The sequence below is a fragment of the Cinclus cinclus genome, chromosome 10, assembly GCF_963662255.1.
Source record: "Cinclus cinclus chromosome 10, bCinCin1.1, whole genome shotgun sequence".
NCBI classification, from domain to species: domain Eukaryota; kingdom Metazoa; phylum Chordata; class Aves; order Passeriformes; family Cinclidae; genus Cinclus; species Cinclus cinclus.
Genome location: NC_085055.1, coordinates 772,387 through 788,410, shown reverse-complemented (window position 1 = coordinate 788,410; position 16,024 = coordinate 772,387). Strand labels below are relative to the sequence as shown.

Here is a 16,024-nt window from a genome sequence, read left to right as displayed (position 1 = left end):
GCCCGACATCCGAGCTGCTGATTCCTCTCTGCAGCGACAGCCCCGGGGCACAGAACTGCTGCTGCTGCTGCTGCTGCTGCTGCTGCTGCTGCTGCTGCTCCGCATCCTCGGACCCGCCGGGCTCCGCAGAGCCGCAGGGCAGACCCGGCCCTGGGATGGACCCCGGAGCCACCGCAGCCGCTGCCGAAGTTACAGAGGAAAACCGAGCTGGGATCTATTTTGCCGGTTCTGAACACTGGCACTGCTCGACACGCTGTTTTTCCCTTGGCAGATAACTGTGGGGATAAACGAAACGCTGGAGCCACCCTGAGCATGGGGCAAAGGTGGTGCAGGGGAATGGGTGCTCGGCCAGCAGGAATGGGGTGTCCAGGTGTGCTGAGCTGGGAAATGGTGCCAATAGATATGTCTGGGAAAGGGCAGTTCGTGCTGGGGGTCACAGGAGACACCCGGAATCCCCCTCGAAAACAACTGCCCTGCAGTGTTTCCTTTAATTAATTAAAGCTGTGATGTTGTGATCAAAACTTTTGATTATCAGTGATTTGTGGGAAACCGACGGAGGAACTGCAGCAGGTGGCAATAGGGCTCCCTCTAATGTCAGCCACTGCCGGGCTGCGCCCCATTCCCTGCTGCCCCATTCCCTGCACCTCCCTCCCCAGTTCCCTTCACTCCCTGTGCTCCCATTCCCTGCTCCCCCTTTCCCTGCCCCTCCAGGTTTCTGCTCCCCATTCCTTGCCCCCCCCCCCCCCCCCCCCCCAGTTCCACGCCTCTCTCATTCCCTTCACTTTGAATTCCCTGCACCCCAGCTCCCTGTTCTCCAATTCCCTGAGCATCCAGCTCCCCGTGCCCCCATTCCTCACTCCCCTCACTCCCTGTGCCCCCATTCCCTGCAGAGGGAGGGGCTGGGGGTCCCAACGTGTCCCTGAATCTCAGAAGTGTTACCACAGGAGGGTAAGGACAGCTGAGGCTGACCCCGAGTATCCTGGTGCCTTGTATTTACCCCCTGGATCTAACAGGAATATGCTGAACATGTGGCAGCATTTCAATACACATGGTGTGGATGGAACGTGCTGGTGCAGAAAAGCCCCAGTTCCAAATAAATTGTGGGCAGTCCCACAAGTGCTCAGACATGTTCGAGCCTACATAACACAGTGGAGCCACTTCTGACTCGGTAGAGGGAAAGATGATTAAGAGAGAGAACTTTCATTAGGGCAATTTCACTTTATTTTTTCCATACAGCAAGGTCAACTATAGCAGTAATAATAAAATAAGCATAAACCCAAATTGCAGCCCAGGACAGAGTACGTAACTGGAGCAACTACAAGCGAAAGTAAGTCTGTGGTTACGTAAGAGCAAACCCAAGCACGCCCGTCCTTCCAGCAGATGACCCGGGGGCTGCACACTCACGAGTACAGCTCATTAATCCATTAATTACTGATTGCTGTGAGCTCCCAGCCCCACGCCTGCTCCCAGCTTTGGCACGCACAGGATGACCGGGTTCCTGCAACGCTTCCTGTGGCAAGGGGAGATCCCCCAGGTGGTTTTCTCACCTGCTAAAAGAACAGGAGCACTACAGCGAGAAAATAATCCCCGACCCTGCAGCTACGGGTGCTGTTCCGTTTGCCTGTCCATGGTTGAACTCTGTGAACGTCAGTAGTTGTTTTGAAGAACCTTTTTTTTGTGAACAAGAAACCACTGAAATTGTCAGAAACTGGTTTGAATAGCATATATCTTTAATATATTTTGATACTTTAAACATGCAGTAGATTTTGAATAATGTACGGAATATCTGAGCCATGATTCCCTGGATGGGCTGAAGTACCTGCTTTATTTTTTTTTCTTTTTTTCTTTCTTTTTTCCTTTTTTTTTTCTTAATGATTTTCAGGCAGATTTAACCCAGTGGAGCTTCTGTCAGTCATGAGATCTCGGAAGGATGGCAGATCTTTCCAGCTGAAAAAATCCTGGCAAACTACAAGCTGTCCACATAAAGCAAAGCAACTTTTTGGAAGGGGGATGGAGTGCTAACTCTGTGCCACTTTTGCAAGCAATTTTGTTCAGCCTGTCATTTTATTTAGCCTTAACAAAACTCCTTGTAATTATAGACATTTTTATTCAAAATAAGATCTTACTATTATACAGGTTTCTCTCTTTTTTGACTATATACAGAAGTGCAAAAAGTCAACCTTCGCTCTCGACGTCCCAACTGCAGCATAATCAACCCTCAAGAGTTTGCACACACACACTAGAATTCTTGTTACGTAAACTTTGAGTATTTGGATTATCAACAAAAAGTCCCTTGATCTATTGATTATGCAGCTTATTTATAACAAGGCCTGATATTCAGGGATTTCAAAAAATATTTAAACAATATTTTAACATTTGAAATGGATACAGTAGAAAATAAATTTTATTCTAATATCTAGGAACTAGATTTTTTTTTCTCATAATAACTAATTACAAACAAAATAAATCATCAAAATATTACTCAATTGTCTGCCAGGATTGTTGCCATAGCAACAACTTAACTTCTTACTTAGCAATGATTATATAATTATAAGATATCCATATAAAAGATCTTTGTTCTTTTAATGAAAACTAGACAAGAACTAACAATGACTGACATTCTTACATTGTCATATTAGATCAGTAAAATAGAAATCATTTAGTTAACAATAATACGAATACTCATAAGACACTACATGTAGATTCCAAACTGAGTATGTTATGAAGAAAACTACTTTTTTTTTGTATTTTGCAAAAGTCATCAGTAAACTCTAATAAAACAAAATTCTATGAACTGAAATGGTATCAACTGGTAATAGAAAATGAAAACGAGCTAATAAATGTAAGAAATAAAAACTACACTTTTAGCAAGAAAAAAAATAAGTAAATTCTCTATGGTAAGTCACTACAATAACATGTGAAGTCACCTATACTTTCTTAACACGATTGAAATTACATTGGTATGGGTTTTAACCCGTAATGTAATAATCTAAGGCTTTAATAGATGTACAGTACAATCAGGAAAATCAACACATCATTCTTATCTATAAAGCATCTCTCTCAAGCATAAAAACTCGCAGTAAACTCGGAGTATGGCGAGTTCTAGAACCGAACCCGCGCCTCTCCCTCCCTGCCCGCCCGGGGCCTGGCCCCAGGCAGCCCCTGGCTGAACAGAGCAAAAATATCCTTTACTGGCTGCAACATCCAAACCACAAAAAGGAATTCCTTTGGATGAATCCATTCTTAAAACTTGAATGCACATCTATTTGTTTGTTTTTATTTTGTAAAGGCTTTCTAAGGCTATAAGCAGTTAATCTGAACAAAAAAAAAAATCACATATAAAACTCACCCGAGTATTAACCCACCCAATTTCTACACTAATTAACGTCTCATTTGTCCTATTTTGGTTTGTCATGCATCTGCTGTCAGTGCTTCTGCGTCTTTGTTTAGAGTCGCCGCGGATGCGGGACTTGATGAATTAAAGTGAAACCCATCTCTGCAAAACATTTATAGTCCTTGTGACTGGCGACAGAGGCTATAAATAGAGCAAAAGAAGTTCCTCAAACATTTGTTACTGTGTCTCAGAAATGGCTTTTCCCTTTCGCAGCTCACCTTATACAGTAAATATGCATAAATATGACATACAACGCCTCGGGAGAGTTCATAGATAATATTGTCCATAAGGGTTATGCACAGCTGGAGCATCTCTCTGGTGCTGCCCACTGGCTGTGAGGAGCAATTGGCCATTTCTGAGACAGCTTTGGTTTGAAACAGAACGGTGCCCTTTGACTGATCAGTTCTCATCAAGTCAGTGAAAACGCGGTTCTGAAAATAACACTGCGGAAATAATACTCTGATGGATGTACAGTCTATGGCACTTCATGAGAATCCTTAACAACGTGGTACTTAAAGCCATTGATGTGCTTTAAAATATACACAGTTGTGGTTTTGCTTGGCACATTCATCTCTGTCAGATTCCTCTCTTCTCATTTCTTACAATCTATTACATTAAAAATATTACTCTTAAACAAAAATTACTGTGCATGCACGCTCTCGTCTATAATGGCAATTTTAAATACAAGGTGCACCTTTGTTATTTGTAAACCTTGAAAGAAATAAACTTACTTTAAAAAATTATATCTTGGTCTACAGACGTACCAATACATAATAGATTTGTGGTTACAGCATCGTCGGTCTTTCCAGGTGATGTCCATGATTGTGGAGCAGCCCCGCCCTGGCACCACAGGCAGGAAAGGCAGACGATGCTGCAGGCATTTTAGACAATAAGATCACCTCAGCACAAATATCAATTCAATGTACAAAGTAGATAGGCAACAGTGTGCAGTGGAGTCCCACGGTCTCGCTTCGTCTCGTTAACATGCAATGTGTGATGTCACTGCTGAGGGGTTCCCAGTGCTGCTGGACAGTATTTACATACACTATGGCTAATGAGCTCGGCCTCTTCCCACCCAAATCCGGCCTCTTCACCTCGGATTCCATCTGGGAAGGGAAGAGCACAAAGTGTTCTCGGCACAGCCAGGACTCGGTGTCGGAGCACACCAGCCCCAGCTTCACGTGGCATGAGGGGCAGTGTCCCTGCAGGAACCCTCTGGCAGCAGAAACATCCCATCCCACTTGAGGCATTCCATCCATCCATCCATCCATCCATCCATCCATCCATCCATCATCCATCCATCCATCATCCATCCATCCATCCATCCATCCATCCATCCATCCATCATCCATCCATCATCCATCCATCCATCCATCCATCCATCCATCCATCCTTCCATCCATCCATGCTTCCATCCATCCATCCATCCATCCATCCATCATCCATCCATCCATCCATCCATCCATCCATCCATCCATCATCCATCCATCATCCATCCATCCATCATCCATCCATCCATCCATCCATCCATCCATCCATCATCCATCCATCCATTCATCCATCATCCATCCATCCATCCATCATCCATCCATTCATCCATGCTTCCATCCATCCATCCATCCATCCATCCATCCATCATCCATCCATCCATCCATCATCCATCCATCCATCCATCCATCCATCATCCATCCATCATCCATCCATCCATCCATCATCCATCCATCCATCCATCCATCCATCCATCCATCATCCATCCATCCATTCATCCATCCATCCATCCATCCATCCATCCATCCATCCATCCTTCCATCCATCCATGCTTCCATCCATCCATCCATCCATCCATCCATCCATCCATCCATCCATCCTTCCATCCATCCATGCTTCCATCCATCCATCCATCATCCATCCATCCATCCATCCATCCATCCATCCCATCCCAAGCCATCCCACCCTCAGCAATCTGCCCTCCCAGCACCCCTCCAGCAGTTTAACAATGTTTATGCTCAGCTGAAAGGAGCAGCTGTGATTACAAATCCACTGTGGCCAAAGGGTCAACCCTCACCCTCAGAAATAATCCCATTATGGCCAAGGAATTCAGTAAAAACACAGCAGAAATGGAGCACAGGAGAGGAAGGTAACACAAAGGAGGAGCCATCCTGTGGCTGGATGGCTGCAGGGGAGAATCTCACAACAAGAGAATTATGAGACTCCAAACCCAGGAAATGCTGGGGTTCCAAGTTTTGAGATTTAAAAGCCGTTGCTTCTGAAGAGAACCTGATGGAATCATCTTCCCCCCAGTGTGCCCCTTAGCTCAGCTCAGTGCTGAGGCCACCACAAACAGAACATAAACCTCTGTGAAGGCTGATTTTACAGGGTGGGCATGTACAAACTAACACATGATGTGGCCACTGCTACCATTGGGATCTCTCCCCAGAGAGGAATGGCCCCTCGGGGGGACAGACCCTCTGCTCCCAGAGCTTACTGGTTTTCTTAGAAAGAAAATAAAAACATTCTGTTCCTTACAGCAACAAATTACACACACAAGAGTAAGAAAAAATACAGCAACAACACATTTGGAACTTACTATTTGATGACCAAATGTCTACATCTGTGTAACATACTTGTGGCTAGTCAGATGTTCGGCAGATATTATGGGTATCTACAGGTAAGAAATGTAAACAGTGAGTGACACGTGCAATGAGCCCACCCAGAGGCACAGCATTTGCTACAGAACATCACTTTGGGAAAGGGAGGATCAGCTGTGAGTTGGTGGATTTTATATCATAACTATAAGTTAAAGTCAACTGAAGAGCTACAGTAGCAACTTACAACTGGAAAACACTGGGTTAAGTACTACTGGACAAATGCAAGTAAGTATTATTGGTTGTTCAGGAAATAGGAGAAGTTAACATCTACAAGTCATGCAGTGCAGTAATTGAAAATAGCCCTTTTTGTTGGCCTACACAAAATTCTGTGCTTTCAGTGTCTCAGATGATGAATTCTACAGTGGCCTCGTTTCAGTGTGATTTTGTAAAGTGCTCACTGCTGTCACTGTCCTGGGTTTTGAATGCCAAACCTACGATGCCCTGAGCTCAATTTTCACGGCTGGTGAAAATCCCCGGCTGAGAAGAGCTCTGCCCTCCCCAAGCAGGGAAACAACTCCCAAAATGTTGGGCTGCACAAACAGGACTGAGATTATGGCTCCCCTCCTGTGCCCATCAGCTCAGTTTCCCGTTGGAAAAGCCAGGATTACACTGGGAGCCAAGTGCCAGCAGTGCCACCACAGGTGACACTGCATCCTGGCCTGGGCTGGCACCACAGCCCTGCAGTGCCTGGGGAGCAGATGTGCCAGCACAGGGAGCTGTGCTGGGGCCTAGGACACTAAATGGATTTGCACTATCCCAAAGGACTGTGGCACTTGGAAAGACCCTTTTTCCTGCTGGGCACCAAGGCTGGCCTGTGAACGTGCCCTGTAAAGAGAACGGGAGGGTTTCTTCTCATCTGACTCCCTGGCAAGTCCTGCTGTGTTTTTCCACCCGTGTGTCCTCTCCTCCCCTGGCAGCTCACACATCACAGCATTGCCAACTCCACAGAAATGGGCCTGGAGCAGAACAAAGCTTCTCATACCATGTTTTCCTACTGCTGCAGGACAGGCTGTGGCACCCGACTGGAGCAGCATCAGGGGCAGTGCTGTCGAACAGACCCAGGACCTTCAAGACCAGCCCAGGCACATCCAGATCTCTGGCCTTTGGCATGCAGGCACACAGCATCAGGTGGCATTAAATACCTTCAGCATTGCTCACATGTATATACATATATGGGTATATATGTATATATGGAGGTTTGGCTGCAGAACTGCACTAAGTGTGTTATGAGGCTCTGGGGAGAAAAGGCATGAAATGACCAGATTCTACAGCACAAGGTTTTCCTGTGATCTACCTGGGAAGTGCACGGTTACCAACAGAGAGATGATCTAAAAATAATGACTTTTTCTGTGGCTTGTCTTGTTCTCACAACCCTCAGGACATGCACAGGATACAGAGACACACAGAAAGTAACTGTCTGGTGCAATAAACTGCAACATTAAGAGACTGTGGGCATACAGGTTGCTTGCTGAGGTGGCACTTATGCAGATAGCCCCATCTATGAACTAGCTTTTCAAAACACAAATTCTTAGGCCAGGTTTAAAGACCTGAGTGAGCTGTTCATTCAGCAAACATTTCTCAAGAGGAGAACGTGCTAGCTGCTGAGCAGACTAACCTGGGTTGTTTTTGGAATTCTACAATCTCCAGGTCCCTTTGGAGGCTCGGGATGTACACGCCTAGGTGTCACTGCAATGATGCCATTTGGGAATTGTATTTTTGAGAGATGAGGAAGCAGACAGGTTAACGAGGGATGTACAGCTGGGGCAGCACAAAATGGTAGTGCTTAACAGGTAAAGGTGCAAAGGCTCGAAGCCAAAGGCCCTGGGGCTCACTCTGCAGCTCTGGGTGTCCTGAGGAGTCACCTGCCCTGAGCCAGGAGCTGAGAGTGTCAGGTAAGCCTGCCTCAACACTGACATTTACTTGCACAGCTCGTCCCACACACAGGACCACACCTGCACAATGCTGAGGAGAACCTGGAATTCCCTGTTCTAAGGGGCACACATGTGATCCCACTGAGCTGAGCTGGAAGCAAGACCTGCATGTCAGAGCAGAACTGAGGGCTTCACAGCATGGACAACTAACTGCCCAGTAAATCTCAAAAATAATTTGCTTTTAGAAGAGGAACAGGAGGCTTTTAAAAACGTTTTTATTGTATTGCTGTAATATTTTTGTATTGTTGTACAGAAATCTGTCTTTCTGACAGCGTCCTGTGCTCAGGTGCAGCTCCAGCCTCTCCTCTGGCCCAGGGACTCATCTTTAGAGCATTGGTTCTGGCTTTCCTGGGAGGACTTCTAATCACTTACGTGGTAAAGCATTACTCTCACATTCCTGAAATACATCCAAACACGGCAATGACTGGGGTGGCTATTGAGAAATAAACTCAGACTCTAATGGGCATTTTCTTAACTGAACTCTGTTCAAAGCAATGGGCAATTCCAAAGAGAATCACAAGGCTGGAACAGAGGTTTCAAGGAAGTTTCTGTGTGGCCCATGCTCACAGGGTTTTGTTTTATGCTTGGAAGAGGAGATTCAGAACATGTTTGGACTGCTAAACTCAGACTGCAAGAACCTGCAACCCCTCTGCACAAAGACTCTCCTGGCTTTCCCTGAGTTCTGCACTGAAAGGAGCTGTTGGCTGCACGGAAATGGAAATAAATCATGGGTTTGTGTATTATCCCTTGCTCTTTGCATCCCTGAGAGCAGAAATAAGCAGCATGGCCCATAAATGTCAAGACTGAGTCAGAAACTCTACTGTCAATTATTTTTAGAATCAGAAATGGAACTGCAGCACCTTTGGAGCAGGGCTAAGGGCTGATTAAGCTGTGCTGCAGCTCTCTGAGAGAATGTGTAGGCCAACAAGAGGTCAGATCCAAACCCCCATGCTCATTAAAGCACCGATTTCGAGTTGTCTGTAAGGAACAAAGCTGTAAATTAGCAAACCTGGTTGGCTGTGGCTGTTGCAGCGAAGGGAACACTTGTGGCAGATGTTGTTGCTGCAGACACAGTGGCTGGCGTAGCACCGTGCACCATGGGAACTTTCGGAAGGAAAATCAAATAAGCAAACACACAGAAGAGTGTAGCAGTATGGGACCAGAGCGACACGTGGGAGGTCATTGAGCATGGTTCACCACAGCGAGAAGCCCGAGACACCATTGCCAGAGCGTGACATGCAACCACAGTGCAAAGCAGGACAGCATTCCGGGAGGGAGGGGAGGGAGATGAAAGAGAAAAAAAAAGGGAAAATGCTTGTTACCATCAATAAAGAAAATCGACACACAAGCTTAACCATTTCAATATGAAAAACAACAGGAGAGTTTTTTTCAATGCCCTTATATTTACATTTTTTTTTGTTTTTTAAAAATTCAACCCAAATATTTACTGCTAACAGAAATTAATCTTGTAGAAGGACAGAATACAGCTACATGGCTATGGTAAGATACAGTCTTTAGTTAACACAAGATAGTTTCTAAACACTGGAACTCATAGTCCAGTCAAAATCCACCAAGGAATGATGTGCAATTAAAAACTGCTGTACAAAATTAACATCTACGTGTCCGTGTCAATTAAATAAAACAATCACATTTAATTGACAGGTGTTAGTGCAGGAGGCTCGGGGACATGGACTGGCACGAGGGCTGTACATTAAATCTAGCAGTGGATTTTGAGGGTCTGTGAGCTGCACCACAGGTTTAAGATAATCAAGAAACAAAGCTGGCACCTACCAACACTTGTAGCGGGTGTCATGCACAATATTGAGCCTGCTCATCATGCATTGCAACAGGAAGGTGGATTTGGAGAGGGAAAAGAATTAAAACAACCCATCACACGTGTAATTAGAAATTTCATTTGAACAAAGAAGAAAAATTGTTATTATGGGCACAGTGGCATGTAACTGTCAGCACAATGAAACCATACACCAGCACAGTGACCTGTTAGAACGGGGCCTTGGGCACAGGGCAGTGCAGGGAGCTGTGCTGGGCCAGGAAAACCTTCCTCAGCTCCAAACAGAGCTCCTGAGACCTTTCTGTCTTCTGACACCAGCCTTGCCATGGTCCTTTCCCTGCTCTTCTCAGATCAGAGGAGATACTTCAAACACCAGGCCTGCCTGGTGCCTGCAGTCCCTGGTACGAGGCCAGTGGGACCAGGCCCTGCTGTCCTTGTTCCTCTCCTCTCCTCTCCTCTCCTCTCCTCTCCTCTCCTCTCCTCTCCTCTCCTCTCCTCTCCTCTCCTCTCCTCTCCTCTCCTCTCCTCTCCTCTCCTCTCCTCTCCTCTCCTCTCCTCTCCTCTCCTCTCCTCTCCTCTCCTCTCCTCTCCTCTCCTCTCCCATCCTGACTGCTCCAGTGTCCAGGGAATGCACAGGCCAGCCCCAGGTGAGCTGGCAGGCAGGACTCTGGCTGCATCCACACGAGAAGGGGCAGTGATCCCGACTGTCCCTGCTGCACATGTGGCTCAGAGCAGGGGCTGGATGGTCATTGTGCCCTGTGCAGCTCAGGGACACCTCACAGCACCTGCTCAGCCCTTTGTTCTACACTGTAGGATGGATTCCAGCTCCCTCCAGACCACACAACAATCAAGCACCTGCAGAGTTCTGCCCTGCAACCAGAGCCAGGAGCAGGAAGGTGTTTTAAGGATCATTCTAGCATAATTTTTAAGTATCACCAAATTGGCAATTATCTACGTTACACAGCAAAATGCCTTCCACCAGACTGATCTGACAATCTTCTATTTCTGTTCCCAAGATGATAAACATATACTGATCTTCCAGAATATCCATTCTTAATAAATTATTTACTTTTAAATCTAACAAACAGCATATATTAACACTGTTAATGATGATTGACACAGCAGAAACTGAAATAAACTGAAATCTGGGAATGAGATTGCAGTAGAAATAGAAACATGTCCTAGCAGACTGTCAAGGCAGCCAGGCAATGCTGCTTGTGTGACATCCCCACTGCTCTGGGGTCAGGGAATGGCTCCAGCCCTGCCAGGCACTGCAGGGGATGCACAGCCTCAGGAGCATTCACTATGCAGGGGAGAAGTGGGCCAGTTTAATTACTGCTGGGGCCAATGTTATTCTGTGTCACTGCTGTGTCTGCAAGGCAACAAGGGCATCATCATGTCTCCTAATTACTCCTCTGTGTCATGGAAGAGACAGAACATTCATTCCCAAAGAAAGGGCCAAGGAAGGGCACCTCTCCTGACCTCCCCAGGCACACATCATGGCTGAAGCCAATGGGATCACTTGCAAGATTAAAACATGGAGAATTTGGCTAAAAAAGTACAAACAGTACTTACAAGCAGTAAGAAAACTGCTCTCTTGGTCCCTGTTATGGGCTCTCAGTGGTGTTAATGGGTTACAGAGAAGCTCAGAGCTGTGGCTCTGAAGAAGTTCACAGGGCTGTGCACCCTCCACTGGAGCTGCAGTAGCACATCACCCCATGCACAGGTGTATCCACATGCTCCACGTGAGCTGGGTATTTAAAACGACTATGAAATATCCCTGTAAAGCTTTCCAGTTAAAAGCTCCAAATTTCAGTCTGAATGATCTTCATTAACATGATGACCAGTGCACATAGTTTTTGAAAGGGAATTTAAACAAATGAACATGAAGCGGAAAGTAGAACACTTGCTGGGTCCCACTTGGGTGGCATAATGCCCAAATACAGTTATTATGCTATATGACCCTCTTACCACTAATAAAAATAATTTTTGCTATGATATTAATATTCAGCTTGATTTCAGAAGCTTTGACTGACTAAGGAGAACACACAAATAATGAATGTGCACTTTCAATGTTCCCTGGCTCTTTGGCACAAGGCAGAATTATAATTTGAGGATGTTCTGACTTAACTGACCATAGCTTCACAACCAGGTTATTTCTGCAGCACAATAAAGCTATTTTTATAAATATTCTAGGCGTAATATTAGTTTAATTATTTTTTTTCCTCTCTTCTCTCTTGTATTATTCCCCTCAGTCTATTTCTTCTGCCCAATCTACTAAAGCCTATTTGAAAACAACATGCAGACAGCAGAAGCACTCCTGTGGAGGTGAGCAGTGGTGTGTGACTTTTCCCTCCCCAGTGTTTTGGGGCAGAGCAGTGGTTTTGCACAGCCCCAGCAGCCCCAGGAGGGAAGTGCTTTAGGAAAGCCTCTGGGCACTGAGTCCCAGCCAGGAACAAGGGAGCCTCTGGTGCTGAAGCTGCAGTAATTAAACAAATACACAAGGGGTTAACACGATGCAGAGCTAGCTGCAGCCTTTCCTCACTGGCTCTGGGTTCAGATGCCAGCTGTAATCCTGCCCCTTGCAGCTGCACCACCACATCAACTCCTGGGAGCATCCTGCCAACCTGAGCCCTTCCTCTGGAGGATCTCGCCTCTCAAGGACACTCTGGTCACCTGGGGGACACACCTGGGGCAGAACAGCTGCACTGGCACTGCTGAGGAGACAGGAGCTGAGGCACAGGGTGGGACAAGCACCGGGCAGATGTCACTCAGCTGCCACAGGAGCAGCTCCAGCCAGCTCCTGGTCACTGCAGGACACGGGGCAGGCAAAGCTCTGAGGACCTAGAGCTCTTCACACCCACAGCAGGAGGGTCACCCACGAGGTGTCCTGAGCCAGGACCCAAGGACCAAACCAAGCTGTGAACACCACCAAGGTATGCAGAGCCTCTAACTCCCCTTATTTCAACAGCACAATTGTTCCTGGGTCTTTCTTGCAACACCCCTGAACTCCCCTCTCAGTCTTGGGGACAGCTTCCAGCAGCCAAGGTTTTGGGGACACGTCAAGAGGGGAGCTGTGCACAGCAGGAGCTTTAGCTGAGAGAGGAGATATGAATGTCTGAAGAACATTTAATCACTTAAGGTGTGCTGGAATGCAGTGTCCACTCCCAGGCATGGATGTTCCCCAGATGTGCTTCACATCCCTGGCCAGAACAGTGCCTTACAAGTCAGAAGAGGTATCTGAGGTTTTCTGGATTATCAGTGGGAGAACATGAGGACTAAAATGCCCTGCAGAGAGGTGGGCCTTGCCCAGATGCCCACAGGGGTCTCACCCTGGGCACACCCATCCTGTGTAGGCTCTGCCCTCCTGCACGCTCTGCCTGGAGCAACTGGGAACACAAATGAGCACTTACACCTTGGGTTCTGAACCTGAAAAATTCACTTTAATTCAGATCCCATTGAGCTGCCCTGGCCCTGCTCTGTGGCTGTGGAGCTGGGGGCTCCCAGCTCTGTGCTCTCCATGGTTTCGTAGGGACAGATGGAGAAACTGTTTCCAGGTGACTGTGCCCAAATGGGAACTGATCCCAGTTCATTTGAAGTGGGAAAAACTAAAAAGGGCAAGGTGCCAAAGACATTTTTCAAACTTTCTGGAAAGTACTGGATTACTAGAAAGCTCAAACTACTGCTATCTGAAAAATATAAAGAGAGAATTTATAATAGCTCAGGCTAAAAACTCTCTTACTTTTCTTGTATAACATATACTAAACTTCAGTGGTCAGGAAAAGTTTAAGGAAGCCTCAAGAACCACTGCTAAGCTCCTGGAGGTTTCAGAGTGGATCTGCTGGAGGAAGAGCTGAGGTAAGGTGTGTCAATGGGAAAGACCCCAGTATATGATGAGGTGTAAATGGGGTCTGGCACACACAAACCACAACCCCAGCTCCTGAGTTCAAAGGGAAGTACAAAGGCAGCTCCAGCATTTCCAGAAACCATCCAGCCCCTCGCTGCTTTCATGGAAGCTGGAAAATTGCAGTTTACAGACTCCACTGGTTATGCTGTGCCAAAAGAGATCACTGAATTGTTTAACATTCATAGGAAGGATTCTATCTGGATGGGGCTCTGAGCAACCTGGTTGTATGCCAGATCAAGACAGAACACTAAAGGATATTATACTGAACTCCTGGGAACATTCTTGCCTAAGACGTTTAGGACAAAATCCTTTAAATTTTTGGGTGAAGACTGATTAGCTGCATTTCTTCCTCTTCCCAGTGTGCATTATGAAGGGCTGTCCTCACAGACTCTCTCCCATTTCTGAGTACAGATCCATCAGCTGGGCTCTTCCCAGCTCCTGCAATGATGGTGCTGCTTTAGTGTGGCTTCAGGTGTAACAAACTACCTGAGCTGTGTAACTAAGGGCAGAAGCTCTCGGGACAAACTAGAGATCATTTCTCATGCAGTGCCATCGGCAGAACCGAAGCACATATTCCAACTTTACATCTGTTCACTGGTCCTCCAAAGGGATTTCTGCTTGGTACAGTACAGGCACCAACTCTTCAGCAATTACACCAGGACAAGAGTAGAGCTGGTCACTCTTGGCTGAGAACAAGCACTTGGCTTTACTCAGTCCAAGACCAGCCCTGAGACATCAGTGGCAGAGGCCCAAACTGTGATTGACTTCTAGTGCAGGTTTGTGATTCTGCACCTGTGAGACTGCCTGGGATTGCTGAACCTCATTAAAACCTCATTAAAAAACCCCTCGGTGTGTGTGACTCGGAGCCACCACTGCCAAGCCCAGGGGGTCTTACAGGGAAACAAGCACAACAGCTGAGGGATGTGAAAGGAAGAGCATTAATCCAGGGAAAGAGAAAGGAGGAGATTTCAAATTCTGATTCGGGGTGACAGAGCATGATGCTGATTTTGTGTTAGACTGGAAAACACCCACCCAGCTTCTGCAAGGAGCAGAGAGAAGCCAGCGTTCCCACAACCAGCCCCTCCTCTGCCCAGGGGCACAGGGCACTGCTGTGCCATGGCTGGAGGGGCTGCCTGTGCCTGACACCAGCAGCTCCAGCACACACCGCTCTGCCACCAGCAACCAACAAGTCTGTCTCCTGCTGTGCTTTTTCCACAAGTCCCCCCTCTCCCTCCCCTGAAAAGGCACCAGAGAAGCACTTACCTGGTGGGAGAAAGGCTGTATGCTGCTGTAACTGCATGTTGGCAAGAGCTTGCTGGTATTGGAAGATACCAGTGTTAAAGACTGCGGTGGCACCATTGGTTTTTTCAAGCGCAGGCCTCTTTGGTAAGGGGGGAAGTACAGCTTGAGGAATTCCCTGAATGGTGGATGGGTATAAAAATAAAGTCCAGTAACAAAAAGAAAATAAAAAAATGGAGGGGATGGGTGGGTGGGGTGTCGGGGAGGGAGGGAGGGAGGGAGGGAAGGAGGGAAGAGAAAAGGAGAGAGAAAAAGGAAAAAAGAAAAATCAGTAGAAGGCAAAATAACCAGGCAGCAACATGTTTCTCCATGAGCAAGCAAGCAGCATAGCAGACTGAACTACCAAATAAAAGGCGAGGGAACAGCTTTCCAGGGAGCACGGTTTGCCTACCACTGCAGCGGCACAGGGACCGGCGGGACAGCCGCCACGGGCACCGGCACCGGCGCCACGCCACGGGAAAGCTTCGGGCTGGGCCAGGAGCCAGGCTCTCGGGGAAGCAGCACCGCTAGCTCCACGAGGACCACACGTAGAAGCCATGTTAATAATAGTCGCCGTCTGGAGCAGATGGCGGGGCCTAGTGACACCCCAGTCCCCGGGCCCCAGCGCTGCCCGGGCATGCAGAGCGCGCCGCATGCCGGCCCCGGCCGCCTCCGCGCCACCAAGCCATGCCAACGCCCCAGCGCCGGCACCCGCGGGGGACGGGGGACAGGGGATGGGGGACAGGGGTGGGGGACACGGGACGGGGGACGGGAAGGGGCCGGCAGGGCGCGGGGGCGGCTGCAGGGAGGGCGCCTGGCCTGGCCCGGCCGCCCACACGCCCTTGGCCGGGGACGCGGGGAGGGAAACCGGGATGTTCCGTTTCTACACATTAACCCCAAACTCCACTCTACGATACAGCTACATGCCAAGCTAAAAGGTGAAAGGTCATAGTACCAGGTCAAAGGTTGCCTCGAGGGGTCGCTTCAGTGATTTGACAGCCGACTGAGTCTTAATTAGCAGGCAGCGAGCACATGATGGCAATGGCCAGTGGGGTCAAGCGCATTAACATAAAC

At 47.6% G+C, this 16,024-nt stretch overlaps 1 protein-coding gene across 14 annotated transcripts in view; it reads right to left on the bottom strand.

Annotated features, from left to right (window-relative positions):
- Positions 1–1,709: 1,709 nt before the first annotated feature.
- The window catches only part of MBNL1 (muscleblind like splicing regulator 1), a 65,801-nt gene continuing 51,486 nt past the window's right edge, over positions 1,710–16,024 (bottom strand). For 7 of the 14 annotated variants that reach the window (XM_062499510.1, XM_062499517.1, XM_062499520.1 and 4 more), the window contains 6 exons: positions 15,906–15,959; positions 14,936–15,089; positions 9,765–9,800; positions 8,983–9,077; positions 5,982–6,056; positions 1,710–4,500 (listed from right to left, as the gene is read on the bottom strand). In XM_062499510.1, coding sequence (XP_062355494.1) covers positions 6,000–6,056; positions 8,983–9,077; positions 9,765–9,800; positions 14,936–15,089; positions 15,906–15,959 — 396 coding nt within the window. In that variant the 3' untranslated portion in view covers positions 1,710–4,500; positions 5,982–5,999. Of the gene's footprint in view, positions 4,501–5,981; positions 6,057–7,024; positions 8,371–8,982; positions 9,078–9,764; positions 9,801–14,935; positions 15,090–15,905; positions 15,960–16,024 lie in introns of all 14 variants that reach the window. The other 7 variants (XR_009933479.1, XR_009933480.1, XM_062499511.1 and 4 more) reach the window with 7 other exon arrangements.